Source organism: Panthera pardus, unplaced genomic scaffold (assembly GCF_024362965.1).
Source record: "Panthera pardus isolate Hobbes unplaced genomic scaffold, ASM2436296v1 HiC_scaffold_17, whole genome shotgun sequence".
Classification (NCBI taxonomy): domain Eukaryota; kingdom Metazoa; phylum Chordata; class Mammalia; order Carnivora; family Felidae; genus Panthera; species Panthera pardus.
In genome coordinates this window covers 9,807,593-9,833,064 of record NW_026526732.1, presented here as the reverse complement: position 1 = coordinate 9,833,064, position 25,472 = coordinate 9,807,593, and the positions used below count along the sequence as shown (strand labels likewise).

General features: G+C 48.9%; 1 protein-coding gene across 1 annotated transcript in view; it reads left to right on the top strand.

The window, feature by feature from the left end:
- SYNJ2 (synaptojanin 2) overlaps positions 1–25,472 on the top strand; it is a 107,514-nt gene that overhangs the window by 66,182 nt on the left and 15,860 nt on the right. Inside the window, 11 exon segments of the mRNA XM_053904315.1 lie at positions 1,311–1,392; positions 2,147–2,296; positions 2,372–2,537; positions 9,346–9,537; positions 11,494–11,575; positions 12,339–12,479; positions 14,083–14,275; positions 17,397–17,555; positions 19,314–19,470; positions 20,432–20,549; positions 25,253–25,471. Of these exon segments, the coding sequence (XP_053760290.1) occupies positions 1,311–1,392; positions 2,147–2,296; positions 2,372–2,537; positions 9,346–9,537; positions 11,494–11,575; positions 12,339–12,479; positions 14,083–14,275; positions 17,397–17,555; positions 19,314–19,470; positions 20,432–20,549; positions 25,253–25,471 (1,659 nt within the window).

The following is a 25,472-nucleotide window of genomic DNA, read 5'->3' as shown; positions in this document are numbered from 1 at the left end:
GAGGTTTGTGAGAAGATGGTGAAGCATGGTTTTCTGGCAAAATAAATTATTAATAAATGGACTAGGCTGAAACATAGAGTTATGGTGACCATAGACCGTATCATCGAGGGGCGCCTGGGGGGCTCAGTCGATTGAGCGTCCACTTCTTGATTTCAGCTCAGCTCATGATCTCATGGTTTGTGAGTTCGAGTGCCACATCGGGCTCTACGATGACAGGACGGAGACTGCTTGGGATATTCTCTTACCCTCTCTCCCCCTCTCCCCCATGCTCACTCACTCTCTCAAATAAACATTAAAAAAAAAAAAAAGAAAAAGAACTTATTGCCCAAACTGATGAAAGCCCACATGAGTGAGGGGGACAGTTGGCATGAGCCCCATTGCCCGAGGACACTGGGGTCTGGAGTTTCCTGCTCAGAACTGAGCGGAAAAAGGAAGCCTGCTTTCCTCAAGTCACAATGCAGTCGATCCTCACTTTTCACAGATTCTGTATTTGCAGATTTGTCCACTTGCTAAAATTTATTTGTAACCCTCCAAATCCATCCTTATGGCCCCATCACGGTCGTCACAGACCTGCTCAGAACCGTGAAGAATTGCAGTCACTCAGGGTGTAAGGCGATGCTGTGCCTTCTGTTTCAGCACTTCTACTAGAAAGTGTCCTTTCTGTGGTCTGTTTCGTGCCACGCGGTCACATTTTTATGCATCTTATTGGTGATTTCACTGTTTAAAATGGCCCCCGAACATAGAGCTAAGCGCCGCCCGGTGTTCCCGAGCGCAGGAAGGCTGTGATGTGCCGAATGGGGGAAATACGTGTGATGGAGAAGCTGTGTTCGGGTGTGTTATGTGCTGTTGGCTGCGAGTTCAGGGTTAATGGATCGACGATCTGTATTAAGGTGGCTTTACACAGAAATACACATAAAACAAGGTTACATGTCGATCATCTGATGAAGATGTGTGAACAGAGACTCGGGGGAACCTCACCCCGCATTCTTCTAGAAACAGTAGTTCAGCATTTGCTGATCTGCCAGTGGTACGACGCACAAATTGTTCACGGCAGCTTTCTGGAACCTAACTATGGCAAATGATGAGAATTGGCGTATTTTATAATGACCCAGGTGTGCAGACTGCTGAGAAGGGTACGTGCCACTCCAGCGGTGCTGGGGTCCCTCAGGGTGTATGCCGGGGGTTCTGGGGGGCCACTAGAATAGGTGACTCCTGGTACCATTTTGTTTGGGAGTCTACAGGCCATTCTTCTATGGCTGTCGTTCCCCTGACCACAACTTGTAACCATTTGCATTTCTCGTTTTCCTAAGTTTTCAGAAAGGCACGCTGCGGATGAACTGTCTCGATTGCCTGGACCGAACCAACACCGTGCAGAGCTTTATTGCACTCGAGGTCTGTCCCTGCGTCGTGAAGCCCCTCGGGCCACCCGGGCCGTGTCCCATGCCTTCCGTCAGCAAGATGAGGGTGACATCACTGGGCTAACTTTCTACCTGTGAGGAGGTGGGGCAGAGATGTGGCAGGCATCCGAGAGGTGCTCCTGGGCGGCTGGCTTGCCCATTCACAGCATGCCTTCATCCCGTTTGTAGGCACACTTTTGGGAATGCATCCCGGAGATGGTGGCACAGAGGACCAGGTGACACCTTGAGAAACAGTAGTTCTGTGTCACAATTACCATGAATACAGTTTGGCAGGGGCAGCGTGAGGCTGGCTGAGATGATCGGAAGCCTGGGAGGGAGACCAGAGCCTGTCCCATGGCCCGCTGGCCCAGTGCCTGGGCGACCTCTCCTGGCTCACTGCTGGGAGGAGGGGTGGAGTCACTGCTGCCTGCCAGCTCTCCCTGCTCGCTCGCCACCCCTCTGCTGCTCAGGGGTGGGGCATCGGGAGGTGGTCCGGAGTAAGGGAGCCAGAGGAGGGCTGGTGGAATGATAAAGACAAAGTTGGACGAAATAGGGGTGAGTTGTGGTGGGAAGTCCTGTTCTTTGCTGTGAGCATTCCTCGGTCTCTAGAGGGGTACAGGGCGACCCAGAATCTGCCAAATAAGGAGCTCCCTGAGATAATGCCTGGTGAAAGTCACCCGAGGCAGCTGTGGCAGCCAGGAGCTTCCAGGTGAGCAGACAGTGACCCCTGTCCCTTTCTTGTCACCCAGGTTCTCCACCTGCAGCTCGAGAGCCTGGGGCTGAACTCCAAGCCCATTGCTGACCGCTTCGTGGAGTCCTTCAAAGCCATGTGGTCTCTGAATGGGCACAGCCTGAGCAAGATGTTCACGGGCAGCCGGGCCCTGGAAGGGAAGGCTAAGGTAGGGGCAGACCACAGGGGGCGAGGGAGGGCCTGCACGGCTCCCTCTCACAGCCTGTGGTCTGGCTCACGGCAGGTGGGGAAGCTGAAGGACGGGGCCCGGTCCGTGTCTCGCACTATCCAGTCCAACTTCTTTGACGGGGTGAAGCAGGAGGCCATCAAGCTGCTGCTCGTGGGGGATGTCTATACCGAGGAGTCTGCAGACAGAGGAAGGGTACTCCTGGACAACACGGCCCTGCTGGGTAAGAGGGTTCCCACTCCACTGTATGGAGGTGCCAGCTGCCCTGCTGCCCAGAGGGAGTATGTGTGTTGGGGGTGCTGGCCGGCCCTTCCCCCTCCTCCTCGTGCAATCTCAAATGGCAGGTAGTGACACTCCCCTGAGCTGAGCTTCTGTGCGTGCACTTCTGGCCCTGACCTCAGCCTCACTGCTTGCAGCTGTGTTTTGTATTCTTGTATGAGACGGTCAGTCATGTGCAGCCGCAAGAGGAGGCTCAGGAAAAAACAGAGTTTATTCCTCAGAAGTAGGGACCTGTAGACCGAAAATGAGATGATGGGAAAAGATGTTTTATGCAGATGAGAACAAGAAGAAAGCTGGTGTAGCTATGCTCCTAGCAGACGAGAGAGACTTTCAAACAAAGACTAACAATAGACAAAGAAGGGGTATTACATAATGATAAAGGGGTCCATTAAACAAAAAGATACATAACACGTATAAGTATATATACGCCAAACGTATAAGCTCTAAGATCTACAAATATTAACAGACCTAAAGGGGGGACTTGACAGCAGTACAGAAAGAGCAAGGGACTTTAATACCCCATTTACATCAATGGGTAAATCATCCAGACAGAAAATGAATAAGGAGACAATGGCCTTAACACATTAGACCAGATGGACTTAACAGGCATAAACAGAATATTCCACCCCAAAGCAACAGAGAACACATTCTTCTCAAGTATAGATGGAACATTCTTTGGGATGCATCATATGTTAGGCCACAAAACTAGTCTTAATAAATTCAAGAAGATTGAAATCATATCAAGCATCTTCTCTGATCACAATGGTATGAAACTAGAACTCAATTATGAGAAAGCTGGGGAAAAAACACAAAAATGTGGAGATTAAACAACATGCTACTGAAAAACCAGTGATGGGTCAGCAAAGGAAGGAAGGAAGAAATCAAAAGATACCTAGAGACCAAAATAAACAAACAAAACAAAAAACGAATACAACATACCCAAATCTTTGAGATACAGCAAAAGCACTTCTAAGGGGAAAGATCATAACAATACAGGTCTACCTCGGAAGCAAGAGAAAGCTCAAACAATCTATCTTTACAATTGAAGGAACTAGAAAAAGAAGAATAAATGAAGCCCAAAGTCAGTAGAAGGAAGGAAATGATAAAAGAGTGGAAATAAATGAAATAAGAGATTTAAAACCAGTAGAAAAGATATATAAAACTAAGGGTTGGTTCTTTGAAAAGATAAAACAAAATTGATAAACTTTTAGCTTAGACCATCCACGAAAAAGGTTGCTAATCATAAATGAAAGAGGAGAAATTAGAGCTGACACCACAGAAATACAAAGGATCACAGAAGACTACTGCAAATAATTCTATGCCAACAAATCAGACAACCTAGAAGATATGGATAAATGCCCTTCTTCCAAGACTGAATCATGAAGAAATACGAAATCTGAATAGACTGATTACTAGTAAGGAGATTGAATCAATAATCAAAAACCTCCCAAAAGGGGCTCCTGGCTAGCTCAGTTGGTAGAACATACAACTGTTGATCTCAGGGTTGTGAGTTCAAGCCCCCTGTGGGGCATAGAGATTTGAAAAAATAAAATAGAGTGGCTGAAAATTAAAAACGAACAAATAAAAAAACCCTCCCAACAAACATAAGTCCATGACCTGAAGGCATCACTGGTGAATTCTACCAAGTGTTCAAAGATAAGACTTAATATCTATCCTTTTCAACTCTTCCAAAAAGTTGAAAAGGGGGGATACTTCCAAACTCCTCTTATGAGGCCATCATTATCCTGATACCAAAACCAGAGAAGGATGCCCCCCCCCCGCCAACACACACACAATTGCAGGCCAGTATCACTGATGAACACTGATGTAAAAAATTGCAATAAAATATCAGAGTAAATTCAACAACACATCAAAATGGTAATTTACCTTGATCAAGAGGGATTTATTCCTGTGATGCAGGGGTAGTTCAATATCCACAAATCAATCAACTGATAAACCACATTAACAAAATGAAGGATAAAAATCGTGTTGAACATCTCAATAGATAAAGAAAAAGCATTTGACAAAATTCAACATCTATTCCTGATAAAAACTCTCAACAACATGGGTATAGAGGAAATTTACCTAAACATAACGAAGCTTATGTATGACAAACCCACAGCTAACAACATACTCTTGTTCCTGAGAATGGGAACAAGACAAAGATGCCCACTCTTGCCACTTTTATTCAATGAATATTAGAAGTCTAACCCACAGCAATTAGGCAAGAAGAAGAAAAGGCATCCAAATTAGAAAGGAAGAATAAAACAGTTGCTATTTACAGATGACATACTATATATAGAAAACCCAAAAGACTCCACCAAAAACTGTTAGAACTAATAAACGAATTTAGTGAAGTACTAGGATACAAAATCGACATACAGAAGTCTGCAGGCTTTTATAAGCTAATAAATTATCAGACAAATTAAGAAAACAGCTCCGTTTATAATTGCATCAAAAAGAATACCTACAATAAATTTAACCAAGGAGATGAAAGACCTATACTCTGAAAACTATTAAGACATTAATGAACAAAATTGAAAAAGAGGCAAATAAATGGGAAGATATTCTGTGCTCATGGAATGGAGGAATTCGTATCATTAAAATGTCCATACTACCCAAAGCAATCTACAGAGTCAGTGCAATCCCTATCACAATTCCAGTGGCATTTTTCGCAGAACTAGAACAAATAATTCTAAAAGACCTCAAATAGCCAAGGCAATCTTGAGAAAGAAGAACAAAGCTGGAGATCTCAAGATCCCTGATTTCAAACTAAAGTATAAAGTTATAGTGAAACAGCATAGTAGTGGCATAAAAATAGACACACAGAACAGTGGAACAGAATTGAAAGCCCGGATTGAAACCCATGCATATACAGACAGGAAATTTATGACAAAGGAGCCAAGAACATACAATGGAGAAAGGACATTCCCTTCAATAAATGGTGTTGGGAAAACTGGACAGCCACATGCAAAAGAATGAAACTAGACCACTGTCTTACACCATACACAAAAGTCAACTCAAAATGGATTAAAGACTTGAATATAAGACATGAAACATAAAATTCCTAGAAGAAAACAGGTGGTAGGCTCCTCAGTGTGTGTGTGTGTGTGTGTGTGTGTGTGTGTGTGTGTGTGTGTAGGATCTGATTCCAAAGGCAAGAGAAACAAAAGCACAAATAAACAGAAGGGATTACATCAAACTGAAAAGCTTCTGTACAGTGAAAGGAATTGTCATCAAAATGAAAATGCAGCCCTACTAAGTAGGAGAAGATTTTTGTAAATCCTATATTGGATAAGGGGTTAATATCTAAAATATGTAAAGAACTCCTACAACTCAACAACAAAAAACCAAACATGAAAGATGAAAGAAAATGGGCAGAGGATCTGAATAGACATACAGTATTTCTGAAGAGGGCATGTAGATGGCCAACCAGCTCATGAGAAGATGTTCAACATCACTCATTACTAGGGGATGCAAATCAAAACCAAAATAAGGTATAATCTCACACCGGTTGTACTATTATCAAAAAGGCAGCAAGTATTGGAGAGGTTGTAAAGATAAGGAAATCCTTGTATGCTGTTCGTGGTAATGTAAATTAGTGCAGCCACTATAGAAAGCAGTATGGAGATTCTTCAGAAAATTAAGAATTGAACTACCATGTGATCCAGCTGTTCCACTTCTGGGGATTTAGCTTAAGAATGTAAAAACATTGATTCAAAAAGATATATGCACCCCTATGTTTATTGCAGTATTATTTACAATAACCAAGATAATGGAACAAGCCAGTGTCCGTCAATAGGTGGATAAAGTAGATGTGGTACACGTACACACACACACACACACACACACACACACACACACTGGAATACTACTTGGCCACAGAAAGGAATGAAAGCTTGCCATTTGCAACAACATGGATGGACCTTGAAGATATTATGCTAAGTGAGATAAGCCAGATGGGGAAGGACAGATACCATGTGATTTCACTCACGTGGAATCTAAAATAAAAAACACAAACTTACAGAAACAGAGAACATATCAGTAGTTACCAGAGGGGGTGGGGGTAGGGGAATGGGTGAAGGAGGTCAAATGTATGGTGATGGTTGGTAATGAGACTTTTGGTGGTGGTCACTGTGTGGTGCATTCAGATGTAGAATTGTAATGTTTTACACCTGAGACTTATGTTATATACCAATTGTACCTCGGATTAAAAAAATGTTATTATACTCTCAGGTCCTAGATATGGAGAGCATACCATACAGAGGTTTATTGAGGGTTTCTTTATTGGGATTTCTGCAGGAAAGGCAGGAGGGTAAGTAGCTTAGAATTGGACAGTTTAAATAATTCTGGTGGGCTTTGGGTTATAAGCATGGACTCGAGTTGAATGGTACCTGGCCCTGGCATGACTGAGGCACAGGGATATACAAAATATGAATGCGATACCAGCTATCACCGTGTTTCCTGGGAGCCCGTTCTTTCTGGCCTTGAGTGGGAGCCCACTCCTGTACTTTCTTAGTTTAGACTATATTTCCGAGCCAAGAGGAAAGGAAAAGTCGAGAAGATGCTGGAGGAGTCCGTGTTCTATTCTACAGGTGTCAGCTTCTTTGAGTGCTAACTCCTGCCAGAAACCCTTTCTCAGCCCCAGTGGATTCTTGGTCCCATCGCCAGGTATCATTTGTCCCAGGGAGTGTCCATTGAGGGGGGCCTCCTGCTTGTTACGGCCCCGGGACCCTGTAGAACTGATAGAGGGAGTAGTTGTCTCCAGAGATGAGGACACCTTCTCTCGGGGGCAACTCCGTCATGCTTCTATCAACAGCTAGAGGTTTCTATTTGTTAGTTGAACTCCAGTTGACATATGGCATCATGTTTCATGTGTACAGCATAAGGATTTGCTATTTGTATACATGGTGAAATGATCACGGTAAGTCTAGTTAATATCCATCACTGCGCACAGTTACCAAAAAAATATTTTTTTCTTGCGATGAGACCCTTCAAGATCTATTCTCTTAGCAACTGCGAAACATGCAGCACAGTGTGAACTATGGTGGCCCTGCTGTGCATTATGTCTCAGGGCTTGCTGATTTCATAACTGGAACTTTAGACTCCCTTCACCTTTCTCCCCCCCATCCCACTCAACCCCCAGTCTGTTCTCTGTGTCTGTCAGTTCATGGTTTTTAGGGTTTTTTGGTTGGTTTTTAAGCTTCCACAAATGAATGAACCGGGGGTTTCTTAGGAAATTTTTAAAATAATTTTTAAATTTTATTTATTTTGAAAGAGAGAGTGCGCAAGCAGGGGAGGGACAGAGAGAGAGAGGGGGAGAGAGAATCCCAAGCAGATTCAGCACTGTTATCCATCATAGAGCCCGATGCAGGGCTCGAACCCACAAACCATGAAATCATGACCTCAGCTGAAATTAAGAGTCAGACGCTTAACTGACTGAGCCATCCAGGTGCCCCCCTTGGAAGAAATCTTAATGGTCTCTTATTCCCTGGACACTGTAAATGCTATGGAGCTAGTGGAGAAGAAGGGGAGAACTTAGCATTTTGCTTTAGAAAAACGTTTGTTTTGTTCTAGAAATTTTTGGAAAATTAATTTGCCCATGTTTAAAATGGTTTCAGAGCACTTTGCTGCTTTCACGATTCCATAGGGGCGCCCCCTTGACTCTAAATAGCCAAGGTGATATTTGTATCGACCTAGAAATAAGGTAAGCTCAGTCAAAACTGAGAGAAGGTCTGAGTAGCACAGAGTCTTATTAAGTAGATAGGTAGGTATGACTTAAATTTGCTGTAAGTCACTAGTTTAAAAAATGGAATCTATTGTGGATATCCAGAGGGTGGATGTGGTTCAGAGTAATGCTTTTTTAAGGGTTTGAGTCCGAGGTAAACAAAATGTCTCAGGCTTGAGGGCTGGAAGGTGGAAAAGGCAAAGATGGGCTAAGACATTCCAAGTTTAACACGTATGCATTTAAAGTATGGCAGGCTGGGGTGCCTGGTAGGTCAGGGCACCTGGGTGGCTCAGTCAGTTGAGCATCCGACTTCAGCTCAGGCCATAATCTCGCAGTTCATGGGTTCAAGCCTCACATTGGTCTCTGCTGTCAGCACAGAGCCCACTTCAGATCCTCTGTCCTCTTCTCTCTCTGCTCCTCCTCTGTGCTCTCTCTCTCAAACAATAAACATTAAAAAAATAACAAAGTATGGCAGGTTGCAGTGTCCCCTTGCTTATGTCCCCACTGGCTTGTGGATGGAATGCTGAGGCTGAGATTTCCTGTGGTCTGATGCCCTAGCCTGTGGGGCTCTGGTTAAGTAAAGGTTATGGAGAAGGGAGTGTCTGATCTTGTGTTTTCATGCCATAGGGGAGGGCTGCCTGGGTGGCTCAGCCGGTTAAGCATCTGACTCTTGGTTTCAGCTCAGGTCGTGATGTCCCGGTTCGTGAGGTCAAGCCCTACGTCGGGCTCCACACTGAGTGTGGAGCCTGCTTGGGCTCCTCTCTCCCTCCCTCTCCCTCTGCGCTCCACCCCCCGCCCCCGCTTCTCTCTCTCAAAATGCAAAAACAAACTTTTAAAAGATGCCAAAGGGAAGTGCGGTGTCTATGGTGGCCTTAGCCCCTCACCATCTTCTCGAGGAGCGCGCTTGGCCCGTATCTGTAGGACCTGCGGCCGTCTGTCCCGACAGGGAGCTCCTTCCAGGTTTCTGGAGGACACGTGTGGTTGTGCAATGCACACACCTGTGCCCTTTCGTGCCTCCTCACAGTGACCCCCAGGATCCTGAGAGCCATGGCAGAGCGCCAGTCGGAATTCACACATTTCAGACGGATCCGAATCGCCATGGGGACCTGGAACGTGAACGGAGGAAAGCAGTTCAGGAGCAACCTCCTCGGGACGGCAGAGCTGGCCGACTGGCTGCTGGACTCCCCCAAGCTCTCGGGCCTGGCAGGGTCCCCGGGTGAGTGCGTGCAGCTGTCGCGACCACGAGGGCCTCGGTTTGACCTTTTCCGCAGCCGGTGCCTCCTGAGAGTTGGTATTTGGTGCTCCCACTCCCGAGAAAGGTTAGAAAGTGCCGTGGTCTAACTTTCTAGGACACACCTGGCCAATTATTTGACGCCTTCCCTTTTCCGCATGTTTGGAAGGGCTGTCGAAGCGGGGAGTCTCTCTCTTCACATACAGAGATTTCGCAGTTGTGGGTCTCGCTCACTAGAACCTTCTTGTCGTGAGGAGGAGCACGTGGCTCCTGGAGCCACGTTGCCGTCGGAAGCTGGGCCAGAGCCAGGCGCACGGGTCGTGTTGCTGCTGACCAAGCACGTGTGTCGCAGCCTTCTCCCCAGCCACCTGTGTCTGCATATCCGCTGTAAGCAGTTGCAAAAGAATTTGTGTGCCTTTTAGGAGTACAATAATCCCAAGTTGGGCGCCTCACCTTGTGTCTTACGTCATGCAAGGGAGTATTGGATGGCCTCAGAATTGCAGGGTTGGGAGAATAAATGATTTTCTGCAGTCAGCATTTATGTGGAGGCCTGGCTCTTTCAGGCTTCCTTGGATTCTGCAAGAGATCCGTGATCCGGTTCTCTGTGGACGTGTAAGAGCCTCTCATTCTCCACAGCGGCCCCGAGAGGTGCCTGGAGCCCACCCCCCCCACCCACCATCACGTGCACGGTCGGCACCCCGCTTGCTGCCTCGAGGTGCAGGAGAGCTGGAGCGCACAGTTCGGGGGTCCTGGGATTCTTGTGTCGGTGGGGACCGTTCAGAATGCCCAGCGGAGCAGGCCCCATATGTGCTGCGGACGTTAGAGAGAACTTCCCTCCCCCTTTTCGAAAAATGGCTCTTTGTTTGCCAGCCGGCAGGGTGGGTGGGGACAGCAAGCTGTTGTCACTGCGGGGCATATTATTGGGACGCAGGCTCAGCAGCGCCCCCTAACCGGAAAAACTCACCGGGTTCAGGAGGGAGGAGGGGCTGTGGTGACTGTCGCCCGCAGATCAGAGGAATTGGGTAGTTTTTCTTTAAACAAAGAAGAGAAGCTCTAAGCCAGTCAAGCTTGAAGTTTCCAAGCTGCCCTGTGAGGCCAACAGGGAAAGAAGTGGACAGCCTGGCCTTTCCCGATGGCATCAGGGAGCACAGGGTGTCCCTTTGTGCAGTGCTTTGAACCACAGCCTGAAATGATGGCTCAGGAGCCGAGTGGCAGCAGGTGGCAGGGGGGCACTGGAGAGATGTGGCAGGGGTCGTGTTAAAGCCTCAGCTTCCCTGTTAACAGGGACCCAGAGAGAACGGATGAGCAGCACCTTGGCTGGCTGTGTGCCCTGTAGACTGCATTTCGGTAGCAGACCTCAGCTGTCACCACCTCGAGCTGGGCAGGGTTTTCCGTGCTCCGACCACCGAGATGACAGTCCCCTGGGGCAGGAAGGGCCACATCAGTCAGTCATAACCGGCAAGGCTGGGCCCAGCACTGTGAAAAGTACTGAGGGACACAGGCAAGTGTGAGACAGTGACGTCCCCACGTGCCTTTGGGCCTGATGCACGTGTTGGTCACCGGGAAGGAAGGGAGACCGACAGGATGGTGCCCTTACTACCTGCCAGGTGGAGTGGGTAGTTCACATGTGCCATCTGATGGATGCTTCACAACTCCTTGTGAGATGGTGGTTACTGTCCCTTCTGCAAAGAAAGGAACAGAGGTCTGGAGGGGTCAGTAACGTGCCCCAGGATGTAGACAGGGAAAGGCCACGTGCACAGCAGGACGTGAAGGAAGGTGGGGCTCCACACGAAGCTTCACTGAGTCATCGGGACGCGTGCACCCGGACCCGGGGCACACCTGGGCTCAAAGAGGCAAACGCGGTGCCCCGCGAGTTTGCTGACCCGCAAGTTTGCCTTGTTGCGTCTGATTGTCCTTCACCTCCGGCCTTTGCCCCCCCAGATGATGACAGCCCAGCTGACATATTTGCCGTGGGGTTTGAAGAGATGGTGGAACTGAGCGCAGGGAATATCGTCAATGCCAGGTGAGCATCCAGGCACGAGAGGTGCAGGCGGCACCCTGGAACTCACCCGAGGCTTTCCTGAGCCAGGGGCCTGGCTAGGAGCGGGGTTCTGGGCCATCCTGCTTCGGCGTCCGCTAACCTGGGACCCCGGATGTGTAGATACTTGGGATTGCGTTCCTTCTCCACACACAGATGTGTACCTCCGATTCCTCTTTCTTTGCAAATTAAGGAAATAGAAGGACGGCGTGGTATTGCTGTATATTCTCAGCCGTGTGTGGAGGCTGAGGCATGCTGTGAGCTGGCATGTGGGCACCTGGAAGGTGTGGGCTGAGGGCCAGGCTGGAAGGGTGCTGACTCACCTTTCCTGGGGTAGGTGAGAAGGGTAAGTGCAGGGAGACGGTGTTTCTGTTCCCTCCACCGGATGCAAAGGAAAGAAAACCACTGGATTAATGTTTTCTGTAAGGTCAACTGGAGCTTTTCTTTGTTGGTTTTATTTCAAGGACTTTTCTGAACAAATAATAAAACCTGGTCTGTGCAGCTCTAATGAGCGAGGTACTGCATTGGGTTTTAGGTGGAGGGGGTGGGGTGAGACGTGTGCTGTGATGTGTATGGTACAACCAGAAATACACAGATAGTCCATGGCAGGAGTTGAGGCAGGGAACTAACATGGGAGTGGGGACAGTGTGACACCAGTTGTACAAAAAGAATAAACTAAGGGCTGGAGGAGTTTGTGGGTAGGAGGGCCCATCTCCAGCAGACGGTAGAGCGTTTCTTTCTCTTCCAGTACCACCAACAGGAAGATGTGGGGTGAGCAGCTGCAGAAAGCCATCTCACGCTCTCATAGGTACATTCTCTTGACTTCGGCACAGCTGGTGGGCGTCTGTCTGTATATCTTTGTACGTCCATACCATGTCCCATTCATCAGGTAAGAACATTGAGTTAACGTCTGGGGGACACGGGGTTGTTGGTCTCGGTGTTTTGTTCGGACTTCCTCCCCCTCCCCCCTCCTGCACCAGGTTCGGGACTTGCCATTATTCTAAATCAATGTAGCAACCCCCCCCAAGGAAAAACTGGGCTGAATAGAATATTGTCTGGTGACTAAAAAGCCACAGTGGGAACCTTCCAGGTCAGGAAGCTGAGCTCTTTCAGAAAGAGTGATTGTTGTCTCCCAAACTCAGTTTTGTGCAAGGAAAGGGATTTTTTGTTGAAGTTTTAGACAGGAAGCCTCTGACCAAGAGCTGAGTAACCCATCAGGAAATGCCAGCTCTTTAAAAGAGTTCTAAATAAGACATGTGGGCAGAAAGCCTCTCCCACTGTCACCCCATTGCAATGTCCCTAAAGTGACAGCTTTGTAAATGTCAGGAAGAGAACACTTAGGAAATGGGTGTCCTCTTAGGAAAGTGTGAGTGTGCGTGTGTGTGTATATGTGTGTGCACGCATGTATACATGTGTGGTATGTGTGTGCATGCATGTGTACATGTGTGCGTGTGTACTGTAAGGTTTGGGAGGAACTCACCTTTTCCCTCGATGACTCATAACCTCCCATTGCTACTGGGTCTCGCCCACGTCCATAGCATTCCCTCCAGTCTTTCTCACCACCCCTGCCGGGCTGAACCTTTCCTGCTACCTGGGTGAACACCTCTGTGTAGTTAGAGGAGAGGAGGCGTGCCCGTGGCAGAGCTTGTAGAGCAAGACTGGGCTCTGTGCCCATAATCCCCTTCTATGATGCTCAGAAAATCTTTAAGTCCGTGTCCCCCTGACTGTTCATTCTGGCAGTTGGGCAGTGTCCAAAGTGAGTGGGTAAAAGTCAGTGAAGGTAAGGTCAGGGTAGAGGTTAGAGATGAACCACGAGAGAGGGCGGTGCTGGGGAGCTCCAGATTTCCCAGATGCCGCCCAGGGTCCCCAGCCTCTCCTTCAGCCTTAGCTCGTTTAGCTCCTATGCTTCTTGGCCACCTTGTCTGCTGACTGCTGGTCCCAGGGAGCAGGGGAGACCTCTGTGTGCCTCAGTCTACAGTCCCGTGGACCCTCACACTCACTCGTAGGAATTGCAGGCTGGCATTCGAGTGCGAGCTGGAGTCTGCATGGAAACCGCCTACCCAGCCGGGCACAAATAACTGGCTGTTTCCTGTCTCTTAACATGCGTGGATTACCTGACTGCAGCACCCGTGCTTTGCCGGAAGGCTGCGGGTGTGGGCCGGGGGTGGGGAAGCCGGTGCTGCTTCGCAGGCATAGAAGCAGAAAGCGGGGATGGAAGTGACAGCTTCATGAGTGGTTCTGCGAGCGCAGGGCGCTTGAGAGTTGGGGCTGTGGAGACGGTCCTCCAGGCCTTCCAGGAGGCAGCCGTCAGCAGGGAGAGGAGAGTGTGGCGCGCTGGGCACCACATGGCCTGGCCGCTGAAGATGTGATTAAACAGATTCTGAGCCACAAGCCCCAGGCTGCCGCCCAGCTCTTCTCTGGAGCAAAGCGGGTTTCCGCTTGTCCTTCTTGACCGCTAAGGAGCCGCCACCCGTGTGCATTCTGTGTTCCAGAGACGTGGCGATTGACACGGTGAAGACGGGCATGGGAGGAAAGGCGGGGAACAAGGGTGCCGTGGGCATCCGCTTCCAGTTCCACAGCACCAGCCTCTGCTTCGTGTGCAGCCACCTGACGGCCGGGCAGGCCCAGGTGAAGGAGAGGAACGACGACTACAGGGAGATCACCCAGAAGCTCAGTTTCCCGATGGTGAGCAACGTGCCGTGGGTGGACGGTGGCCCGGAATGTGACAGGGATGCGTGTGCTGGCTCCCTGCTCGGCGCAGCCCCACGCGTGGTTTTCTGAGCTGCCCGTGTAGGCCGGGCGTCGGAGGTGCGACTGCTGGAGGGTCCCTGCCCTTGGGGGCTCAGCGCTGGGGGAGGGGAGATGAGCTGGGATGGCACAACAGAGGTGAGCCCAGGGGGTCTGGAGTGTTCTACGCCCCACGTCAAGTCCTTATGCACTTACACGTTTTCGTCGCATCCCTGTGTGTTTTCCGATTTTCTCACTTGTGGTCCGTGCTCTGTCCAAGTTGGTGGAGAACAACTGAATGCAGACAGTGTGCGACTTGGTTTTCTTTAGATCTGTGGTCTTCACATATGTATTCTGTTGCAGCTAAGAACGCCCGTTTTTTTACTTTTAATTTTTAAAAAATGTTTATTTATTTATTTTGAGAGAGAGAGACACTGTGTGAGAGCAGGAAAGGGGCAGAGAGAGAGTGAGAGAATCCCAAGCAGGGCCTGTGAGGTGAGCGCAGAGCCCCATGCGGGGCTTGATCCCACAGACTGTGAGATCATGACCTGAGCCAAAATCAAGTCGGACGCCCAACCCACTGAGCCACCCAGGTGCCCCAAACGCCCGGTTTTTGAATCTGTGCATTCCTGACTAAGGAGCCCTGGATCCTTCCACCTGGTCTCCAGGTTGCGGATAATATGCGCCATGCTGCCCTCTGGTGGTGGCAGGCGTTTCCATCCCAAAGCCAGCGGATCTTCTTTTCAAATTCAGATTTGAATGTTCTCTTTCCTGTATAAACATGACTGCCTGCACACCTTCAGCCTGGTGCAAACCACCGGTTTCCCAGCAGTGAGGGGAGGCCAACTCTTTTCACCACATGTTCTGCCAGTGTCTGTGACACCGTTGGCTGGGTCACAGAGCCTCCAGAGTGTGAGACCAAATAGATCCCATAAAACTGACATCCTGTTTACTGGGCTGCATAGGCTCTCAAAGCAAAAACTCTTTTATTTTCATCAGCGAGTGCTGTAGTCTTTGCTGTAGTTTTTGTTTCTTGGACCAAAAAAGAAACAGAGCTGGGAAATTTACAACTTGTAGTCTTCTAATTTACGTAGGACATTATGCGTGTTTTCTCTGTGTGTCTCTTCATTTAAAAAAAAAAAAAAAAAGTCCAACCAGGGGCGCCTGGGTGGCTCAGTTGGTTACGCATCTGACTTCAGCTCAGGTTGTGATCACATACTCCATGAGTTGGAGCCCCGCATCGGGCTCTGTGCTGACAGCTCAGAGCCTGGAGCCTGCTTCGGAGTCTGTGTCTCCCTCTCTCTCTGCTCCTCCCCTGCTCATGGTCTGTCTCTCTCTGTCTCTCTCTCTCAAAAATAAATATTAAAAAAAATAGTCCAACCCTTCTCACTTAAAGTGCTGTTTTGAAATAGTAAACTTTAGGGGCGCCTGGATGGCGCAGTCGGTTAAGCGTCCGACTTCAGCCAGGTCACGATCTCGCGGTCCGTGAGTTCGAGCCCCGCGTCAGGCTCTGGGCTGATGGCTCAGAGCCTGGAGCCTGTTTCCGATTCTGTGTCTCCCTCTCTCTCTGCCCCTCCCCCATTCATGCTCTGTCTCTCTCTGTCCCAAAAATAAATAAAAAAAAAAAACAAAAAAAAAAAAACGTTGAAATAGTAAACTTTAGACATATTCAAAGTATTCAAAGGGCACAAAACGAGCCTTTTTTTTCAACAACAGAAAATTGCGGATGCCGATCAGTTAATGCTCTACACCTGTGCTGCCCGGCGGACTAGGCTCTAGCCACAAGCAAGTATTTTAATTTAAATTAATTAAAATTAAATAAAACAAAAATCCCTTGGTTACACTGGCCACATTTCTTGATGGCCACTCACTGGCTGCTTGTGACTGGCTGCCTGTGGCCAGCTGCTCCCGTTCTGGACGGCACAGATGGAGAACGTTTCCATCACTGCCGAAGTTCTGTTGGACGGCAGCGCTCTACACATTTATTTGGTTGTGATCGTTGTAATCCTCCGCCCAGATTACTGTCGTGGTTTGCAGGGAGTGGAGGTATAGCAGAAACAGATTCTGGAGTTAGGCAGATCTGAGTTCAAATGTTGCATTTATTGTGCATTAGTGGTGTAACTTCAGCAAGCTTTTTGAACTTTCTTTTTTAATCTAAAAGCCCATAGTGCATGCTGCCCAGTGTTGCCGTGAGGGCAGTGCGCCCCGGGACACAGCCCAGTGCTTATGGATGGGTGGTAGGGGCGATGCATAGTGGCCACCGTCATTGTCTTTGGTGATTCACGGCAGGGAGAGAGGACGAGGATCAGTGCTCTCCAGAGCTGTGCTGGTGGACCTCGGGCTCAGGGTGGGCTGGACCGGGACAGGGGCGGGGGGAGGCGGGGGGCGCCGGGGGCGGGCGCTGAGAATGGAACAGAGGGTCACAGGATGAAAATGGACAAAATCCATGACGTTTTACAAAGTTGCACATTCTGAGCACTTTCACTTATTTTCTTATGCCTGATCCTCCTAACTCTGAATGTTTGGGGCCGCTCTTCTTCGGGTGTGTAGATGTAACGAAAGCAGGAGCACAGCCAGTCACGGAGCTGGGGTGGGCGCAGCGAAGGACGAAGTCATGCTTCCCCAGTTAGAGCTGAGCTTTCTTCAAACCACTCAAAAACATCCTCATTTTAAGCAAAGTAAGCCACGTAGGGGCGCCTGGGTGGCTCAGTCTCTTGATATCAGCTCAGGTCACGATCTCACAGTTCATCAGGTTGAGCCCTGAGTTGGGCTCTGGGCTGACAGGCAGGATCCTGCTTGGGATTCTCTCCCTCGCGCTCTGCCCCTCCCCTGTGTTCGTTCTTGCTCACTCTCTCAAAATAAATAAATAAACTAAAAAAAAATAAAATAAGCTACGCAAAAGCCCCTCAGTAAGTGTATGGGATTAACGAAAGACGAGATGCTCTAGTACGAGACATTTTTTTTAAGTAACATTTTAAGAAACAGCGCATCTGCGTATTATCTGCACGGGGAATTTTTCTCCCGTCGCCCACCTCCTTTGCAAGATGGGCCGGGATGACTGTGATTTTGTTTACGACAGGGAAGAAACATCTTCTCTCACGATTACGTGTTTTGGTGCGGCGATTTCAACTACCGCATCGACCTCACTTACGAAGAAGTCTTCTATTTTGTCAAACGCCAAGACTGGAAGAAACTTCTGGAATTTGATCAGCTCCAGCTGCAGAAATCAAGCGGAAAAGTAAGTTGTGCTCTTAAAATATGCCTTAGCATATTTTACCATGGAGTAGCATCTAAGTGTCTACACCGGCGTGCGGTAAATTAAGCTCCATGAGTGGATTTAACAGTGATTCTGACGCTAAGATGTGTGGCGTGTGAAGTTAAACATGAGCGTCCGTTCACACCCACTGCCTGGTCCTCCTCCAACGGGCTGTGCTCAGGGTCTGTGTGTCCGCTCGGGGCGGGAGCAGCCGCCCCCCTGCAGGAGACTGGCGGGCACACAGGCCAGCCACAGGAACAGTGGTGGCAGAAGCCCCTCCTCCAACACCAGAGCCCGTGCTCTGCGGTTAGAGGTGGGCTTGCTGTCCCTCGTCCTTCACACAAACTGAGCCCTCAGTCCTCCGTGTCCCCCCAGGGAGTAAGTGGTCGCGCTCGGCGGGAATCAGAACGGCTTCGAAGGGCCCCGTGTCAGCAGCAAGCACAGTGCTGGGTGGGGACGGAGAATGCTGATGTAGACAAGCCCACCCAGCTCGTACCCCACGCCAGCCTTGTAGGACCCACCGACAGATGCTCAAAGCGCTTTATTTTGATGATAGTTCTGTTTCTCATTGATGAACACGCTAACGAGTTATAACTGTATTTAATATACTTTATATACCAATTTGTGTGGGTAATCCTCAAGACCGTCCTATAAATTAGGTTATTATACCCATTTTATAGACAAGAAAACTGAGGCCAAGGTCAAATGAGTCCAAGGTCACACGGTCAGTACACAGAGCCATGATGCAGTCCAAGATTGTCAAACTACAGAGCTCATGTTTGTCCCCCCAAATGACCCGTGTGCAGTTTTTTAGTGACTCCTCAGGCAATGACACGATAGGAAAGATTCAGGTATAGGATCTGTCCTCAGTTCTTCCAGGTCGCACTGGCCGGCTTCCCGATGACCCAGCTGATCTTCTCCAATGCAGACTGTTTGCTCATGTTGGTATCTGGTAGCTTTGTGGCAGGCTGGGCCGAGAGGGCAGGTGCACAGCCATATTCCATTTACGTTTTGAAAACGCAGCTGGTAAAATGTGTGGTGAGAGGGATTCAGGTGTCTCTTGCGGCAAGAGACAGGCATTTTTTGACGCTTTCTGTGCACTCCCCACTCAACCCTGCCAGGGCTGTGGATTGCTAAGGGAGGCCAGATGGAAAAGTAACCACGCCATACATCTCTGCAACAGTTTCTTCTCTCTGCCTCCTACCAGTGTTGTCCACACCCTTCCACAGATGCACTGAGTGAATTAGTACAGGCCGTTCTAGGGTCTTCTCACGGCGCTGCGGCTGGATCCGGAGCTAAACCGGAAGAGAGTTCAGTCTCAGTTCTGTGCTTCTGTTGACCCGGTTCATTTAGTTAGCAAATATCGATGAAGACCTTGATAGCAATGGCCGGGCATCGTACTAGGTCTGGGACTGTGCGGATGGGGCACCTGTGAGCCTCGCCGCCTGCCTTCCGCGGTCTCCCCGGGAACTGGCAAGCGGACAGTGGTACATCGGGTACTTGAGGTGGGTGGGAGATCCTGTGTGGTGTGTAAGTCAGTACAATGAGTAATCATCACTGTATTGCTAATTAAATAGCACCCATACGTTTCGGTTTGAAACATATTTGCAAATACAGTGTAGATCCTGGGTCTTTTAAGGAAGAGAGCCCTTTGGTATGTGCTTTTTTATTTTTTTGTTTTTACATACGACACACAGAATCTAGGAGAACGAAGGTGGTCTTGGTCTTTTCTCCCAATAGATTTTTAAAGACTTTCATGAAGGCACCATTAATTTTGGACCTACTTACAAGTATGACGTTGGCTCGGCCGCCTACGACACAAGTGACAAATGCCGCACCCCTGCCTGGACAGACAGGGTCCTGTGGTGGAGGAAGAGGCACCCTTTTGACAGAACAGGTGCGTGGGACGTGTGCACCTTCAGAGCTGGTAGAGGGGGAATGGTCGATAACCACAGAGGGCAAGTCAGTCACAGTGATGCAGCACAGCGTTCTTTGCTATAAACAGCAACTTTCTTGGTAACCCGAAGCTACAGGAGATTCATTCCAGTTGTTGGCCCCTAAGCTTTGGAAGTTGTGCTTTGGGGAGCTCCCCTTTGGCTCTCCCCATCCCTGCATCACGGCTGTCCCCGCACACCACGCCGTCTGCCTTCTGTCCTGGGGGGACGAACAGGAGAGAAGTCAGTGTCCGGTGTCTGTGCCCTCACCCACAACATGCAGTACATCCGGCCCCTTTTGTTCAACCAAACTCTTACCTGCTTAAAGCTCCAATTCCAAATAGGACATGAGCCCGACACAGGGAAGGAGGGTTTTTTCCTCAATTAGTTTTCCAGTATGTTTAGAAGTATTAGCAATGGCCAGCTGGGGAGGGTGGCTGATTTAGAACACCTATACCTAAAACAGCTCGGCTTTTCTGGCAAGATGGATGCAGAGATTTCAAAGCCAGGAAATCACACTGTTCAGATCGCTCTGTGGGTATCTGTGACCTCCCCAGGGTACCGAGAGGCAGGGACCCCGTCATGGTCTTAGTCTCTGCTTCTCCTACCGTACGAAGGGCTGCAGACGCCCTGTGTTCCTGTGGCCTCTGGGGTGGAAAGCCCACAGCCGCCACCCGCACCCCCACTGAGTGTGTCCACTGGGGAGGAAGTAGGCAGCACTGGACGACCTACGTGGATTACCTGCCCCAGACCCCAGAGCCTCCTTGGCATGGTTTCCGGCCCAGTGGGTTAGAAGGAACAAGTCTGAGACAGGGTGGTCTGTGACATAGACCCCCGTGGCCCAGGCTCCTCAGTCGGCTTTTCCGTATGTTGATACAATTGTGTGTTGTGTGTGGGTCTCTTGATCGTAATCCCTGTGAGTAGCCGGAGATCTCAACCTGCTAGACAGCGACATAGACGCGGACAGCACCGTCAGACATTCCTGGTCTCCTGGAGCCCTCAAGTATTACGGCCGAGCGGAACTGCAAGCATCCGATCACAGGTACGGTCCTGGAGGCCGCGGGGACCTTTGTGCTGGCAAAAGCAGCGTCCGCTGCTCCCCGCGAACAACGGGTGTGCTGTCCCCTTCAGAATGCGGGTGTGCAGGCATGTGGAATTCCGTAAACAACAAAGAAGAGTGTGACAGATAGCTGTGTACCCGCCATCAAGAATTAATCACTGTTATTAGTATTTTGTCATTGCTCACATCACAACTGATGTCATTTATGGAAATTTCAAAGATGCAGCCTATGGTACTTTGTCGTTTAAATTCCCATAAATGATGTCATTGTGCAACGTGCTTTTTTGGTCACTTAATGTCTTTGAGATACAGTCAGGTCGCTGTTGCAGATCTGGCTCATTCACTTGTAATTGCCGTCCAGTGTTCCACTAAATATATCCGTGGAAGTTACCCATTCACCTACTGGGGACGTGTTTTTCCTAATATCATTACAAATGGCCTTAGGGCTGGGGTTTTTTTTTAATTTTTTTTTTAATGTCCGTTTATTTCTGAGAGAGCACAAGCTGGGGAGGGGCAGAGAGGGGGGAGACAGAGGATTCAAAGCAGGCTTTGTGCTGAGAGCGCAGAACCTGATGCGGGACTCGAACCCACGAACTGTGAGATCCCAACCTGAGCCGGAGTCAGATGCTCGACAGACTGAGCCACCCAGGCGCCCCATGCCGTAGGGTTTTTAAGTGTTGGATTCTGAGTTCTTAAATGCTCTGAGCAGTTGGTTTGGCCATTAAGGGTGGAACACAGCAGCCGGGTCGGTCAGCTCGGTGTGCCCCGAGACCAGTCTCCTAGAACGTCTGTAAAGAGACAGAGGATGGCATTTGAGGGTGTGAATAGGAAGGGTTTGATCGTCCCACAGCTGCTACCAAACTTGCCTGTCAGTTTCAGCTTCCACAAGGAAGGAAATTAGGAGACAGAGTTGCTGGTGAAGTCAGTCAGCCGTTAAGTCTAAATCTTTAGTTATTCTAAATTCTCGAGAAACCTGTGGTTGCAAATACGTGCCCAGAAATGAGCCCCGGGAAATCTCCAGATATGGGACTTCCAGGTGTGCTAGTTCAGTGAGTGTCTTTAGAAGCAGTTCATTGAACTATATTTGCTGAGCAGGGCCCTGTATGCTAGGCCCTGTTCCTGGCACTGAGGATTAGCCGTGAACAAAACAGACAAGACCACGTTCTCATGGAATTGTCTAGTGAGGACAGACAGCTGGTAAACAAGCGTAAGTGCTGTGAAAGGAAAAATAGTAATGGCAAGAGTCAGACAAGGGGTTGGTGCTCTTTTAAACCCAGTGTTCAGGGAAGGCCTTTCAGATATGACGACCATGGAGCCAAGGCCTGAAAGACGTGAGAGTGTGAGCCATGGGGGTGTCGCGGGGAGAGCATTCCAGGGTGAGGAGCAAGGCAGCGAACGTTCAGGAATCCAGAGAAGAGAGGTGGCGTAGAAAGAGTGGAGGAGGTCCTAGGAGATGGGCAAGAAACGTAGACCACGTGGAACCCCACGGGCCGCAAAAAGACGTTGGGTTTTACTCGAGCTGAGGAGTGGAGTCATCTGATGAGGTGTTGACGGGATCAGCTGAAGCGAGTCCAGTGGGGCCAGGGAAGAAGCTAATGCAGCAAGCAGGGGAAGAAACAGTGCCAGTCTTGGACCAGGTGGTCATGGGTCCCCGTGGCAAGACGTGTTTGGGTTCTGGATGGATTTTGAAAGTGGCGCCCACGGGGTTGGGTGGCATGTATGAGCATGGGGGACGATTTGAGGAGGACCCCAGGGTTTGGCCTGAGCAACCACAAGGACGGAGTAGGCTCCACTCAGCCGGGATGCTGGGAGGTACAGATCTGGACATAATGGTTTCAGATGCGTCTTAGACTTTTATTGATTTTTCTAATTATAAGAGCAGAGCCTCTCCCTTATTGACAGTTAGGGGGAAACCTACATAAACAAGCAAAGCCTCCATAGTTCTGCGTCTGCAGTGGTTTGTCATGTGTTGGCTGCGTTTTCCAGGCATGTTAGAAGATTTTACACCAAAATGTTCACCCGTGCGGGGTGTATGTTTACGTGTAGACGTGCTTTTGAGTATTTAAATGCGTATAAGAACATTGGGATTATGTTAGGCAGACTTACCATTTTGCTTTCTAACTTATTACGTTAATATTTTTTAATTAAACTCTTTCTCTTGAGGGCACCTGGGTGGCTCGGTTGGTTAAGCGTCCAACTTTGATTTTAGCTCAGCTCATGATCTCGCCATTGTGAGATCCAGCCCCAGGGTCAGGCTCTGCACTGACAGTGTGGAGTCTGCTTGGGATTCTCTCTCTCCCTCTCTCTCTGCCCGTTCCCCCCAACTCGTGCACTCACTCGCACTCTCTCTCGAAATAATAAACGTTGAAAAGAATATTAGGAAAAATGTAATTAAAAAAATAAACCTTTTATTTTGAGGTGACTATAGATTATAATTCCTCTGTAAGGAATAATACAGAGACCCCATGTACCCTTCTCCCAGTGCCCGCGGTGAGAAGATACTGTCGCTCTGGAGCACGGTGTCATGACCAGGATGGTGACACTGACACGGTCCAGATACAGAATGTCTCCATCACCACAGGGATGCCTCATGGCGCCTTTTTACAGGCGCGCTGGTCTCCCCTGCTTGGCCCCTGTCCACCGCTGCCCTTTTTCCTCCCTTTCCATAATTTTGTTATTCCAAGTAGGTTACATAGATGGAATCAGAACAGGGAGACTGGCCTTTTCCCGCCAGCAGCATTCTCTACAGATTCCTGCAGGCGTCCTCCTGTCAGCAGCCCCTTCACATTATCACTGGGTGCTGCCTACACTGTACCGGCACCTGCTTTCCTCAGTGATGCTTCGCTTACCGTTCATGCAGCTTCTCTGAAGACGTCCTCTGCCTGTTTGTTTGTTTGAAGTTGTATTTATTTTGGGAGAGGAAGGAGAGAGCAGGAGAGGGGCAGAGGGAGGGAATCCCAAGCAGCCTCCACGCTGTCAGTGCGGAGCCCGACGCGGGGTTCCATCTCATGGTGGCGGGATCATGACTTGAGCCGAAATCGAGAGTCGGATACTTAACTGCCTGAGCCACCCACTTTTAGAAAACACTCACTTTGTGCATATCCTGTGTCAGATTCTTCTCAGTCTTCTTTTTTGTTCCAGAAGCAAAAAAAAAAAAAAAAAAAGTCTAACAGTGGTGCTGTAAATCTCAGGGATCATACTGATTATATATCACTTTTGCAGTGTTCCCTGGTTTTAAAGGTCACCACCATATATGATCTACGATTTTGTCTTATGTTTTGTTTCCTCTCGATGCTGTATTATATATATATTTTTTTATTTTTTAATTTTTTTTAAATTTTTTTTTTAACGTTTATTTATTTTTGGGACAGAGAGAGACAGAGCATGAACAAGGGAGGGGCAGAGAGAGAGGGAGACACAGAATCGGAAGCAGGCTCCAGGCTCTGAGCCATCAGCCCAGAGCCCGACGCAGGGCTCGAACTCACAGACCGCAAGATTGTGACCTGAGCCGAAGTCAGACGCTTAACCGACTGAGCCACCCAGGCGCCCCTATATATATTTTTTTAGTAAAGTTTATTTTGAGAGAGAGTGTGCATGCGTGCATGCCAGCAGGGGAGGGGCAGTGAGAAAGGGGAGAGAGAGGATCCCAGACAGGCTCCACGCTGTCAGCCCAGAGCCAGACTCAAGGCTCAAACTCACGAACCATGAGCCGATGCCATATTATAAATGTCTTCAGTAAGGTTACATGATCTTCATAACAGAGGATTTTCTACATTTTTGTAAAGAGAGTAAACCCATCCTCCATCACAATTACAATAACAGTTGCTTTGGGGCACCTGGGTGGCTCAGTCAGTTAAGCATCCGACTTCGGCTCTGGTCATGATCTCACAGTCTGTGAGTTCGAGCCCCGCGTCAGGCTCTGCGCGGACAGCTCAGAGCCTGGAGCCTGCTTTGGATTCTGTGTCTCCCTCTCTCTCTGCCCCTCCCCTGCTCACGCTCTCTTTCTCTCAAAAATAAACATTAAAAATAAATCTTTAAAAAACCCTAATTTTTCAAAAAGATTAATAATAACAATTACATTATTTCCTGCCAATCTGTTTTCTTGTGTGTGTCCACTAGACTTCTCCAACATCATTCTTACTAGTTGTATAAGATATTATCGTATGGCTGCACCATAACCTGTTTCGCCGTCACGGAACAATTAGATTATTTCCCCTTTTCCTTTTCCCTCCCATCAACAGTCATGATCAACCTTGTATACAAATCTTTGTCTGAATCCCTGGTCATTTTCTTAGAACAGAGTCCTAGAATTGAAATTAGTAGGTCAAAAGAGATGAACATTTTTGAGATTCTTCACATCAGTTGCCAAGTCGCCCTCCAAAAAGCTTGAATCCCTAGCAAAGGGAGAATTCTCACCTCCCACCGTCCTCGGCAGTACTGGTGAAAACCATGTAAAAAATCTTTGCTAGTGGCTGGTGCTGTTTTCTCTAAATCGCCCACAGGTAAAAATGCCAAGACAACGCTAGGATTGGGCAGAGATAGAGTCTGAAACCCTAGGACAGCACAGTGCTGTGCTGGGGCCACACTCACGGGGTGTCGATGTTCCCTGTTGACAGTGGAGCTGTGGGGGCGGGAGCTGTTCAGCTCGCTAACCGGTACCTATCTTCCCTTCACGTCTAACGCAGACCCGTCCTGGCGATCGTGGAGGTGGAAGTGCAAGAAGTCGATGTGGGTGCTCGGGAGAGGGTGTTCCAGGAAGTGTCCTCTTTCCAGGGCCCCCTGGATGCTACCGTCATAGTCAACCTTCAGTCACCAACCGTAGAAGAGAAAAACGAGTTTCCTGAGGATGTGCGCACAGAACTCATGCAGACATTGGGCAATTATGGGACCATTGTTCTTGTCCGG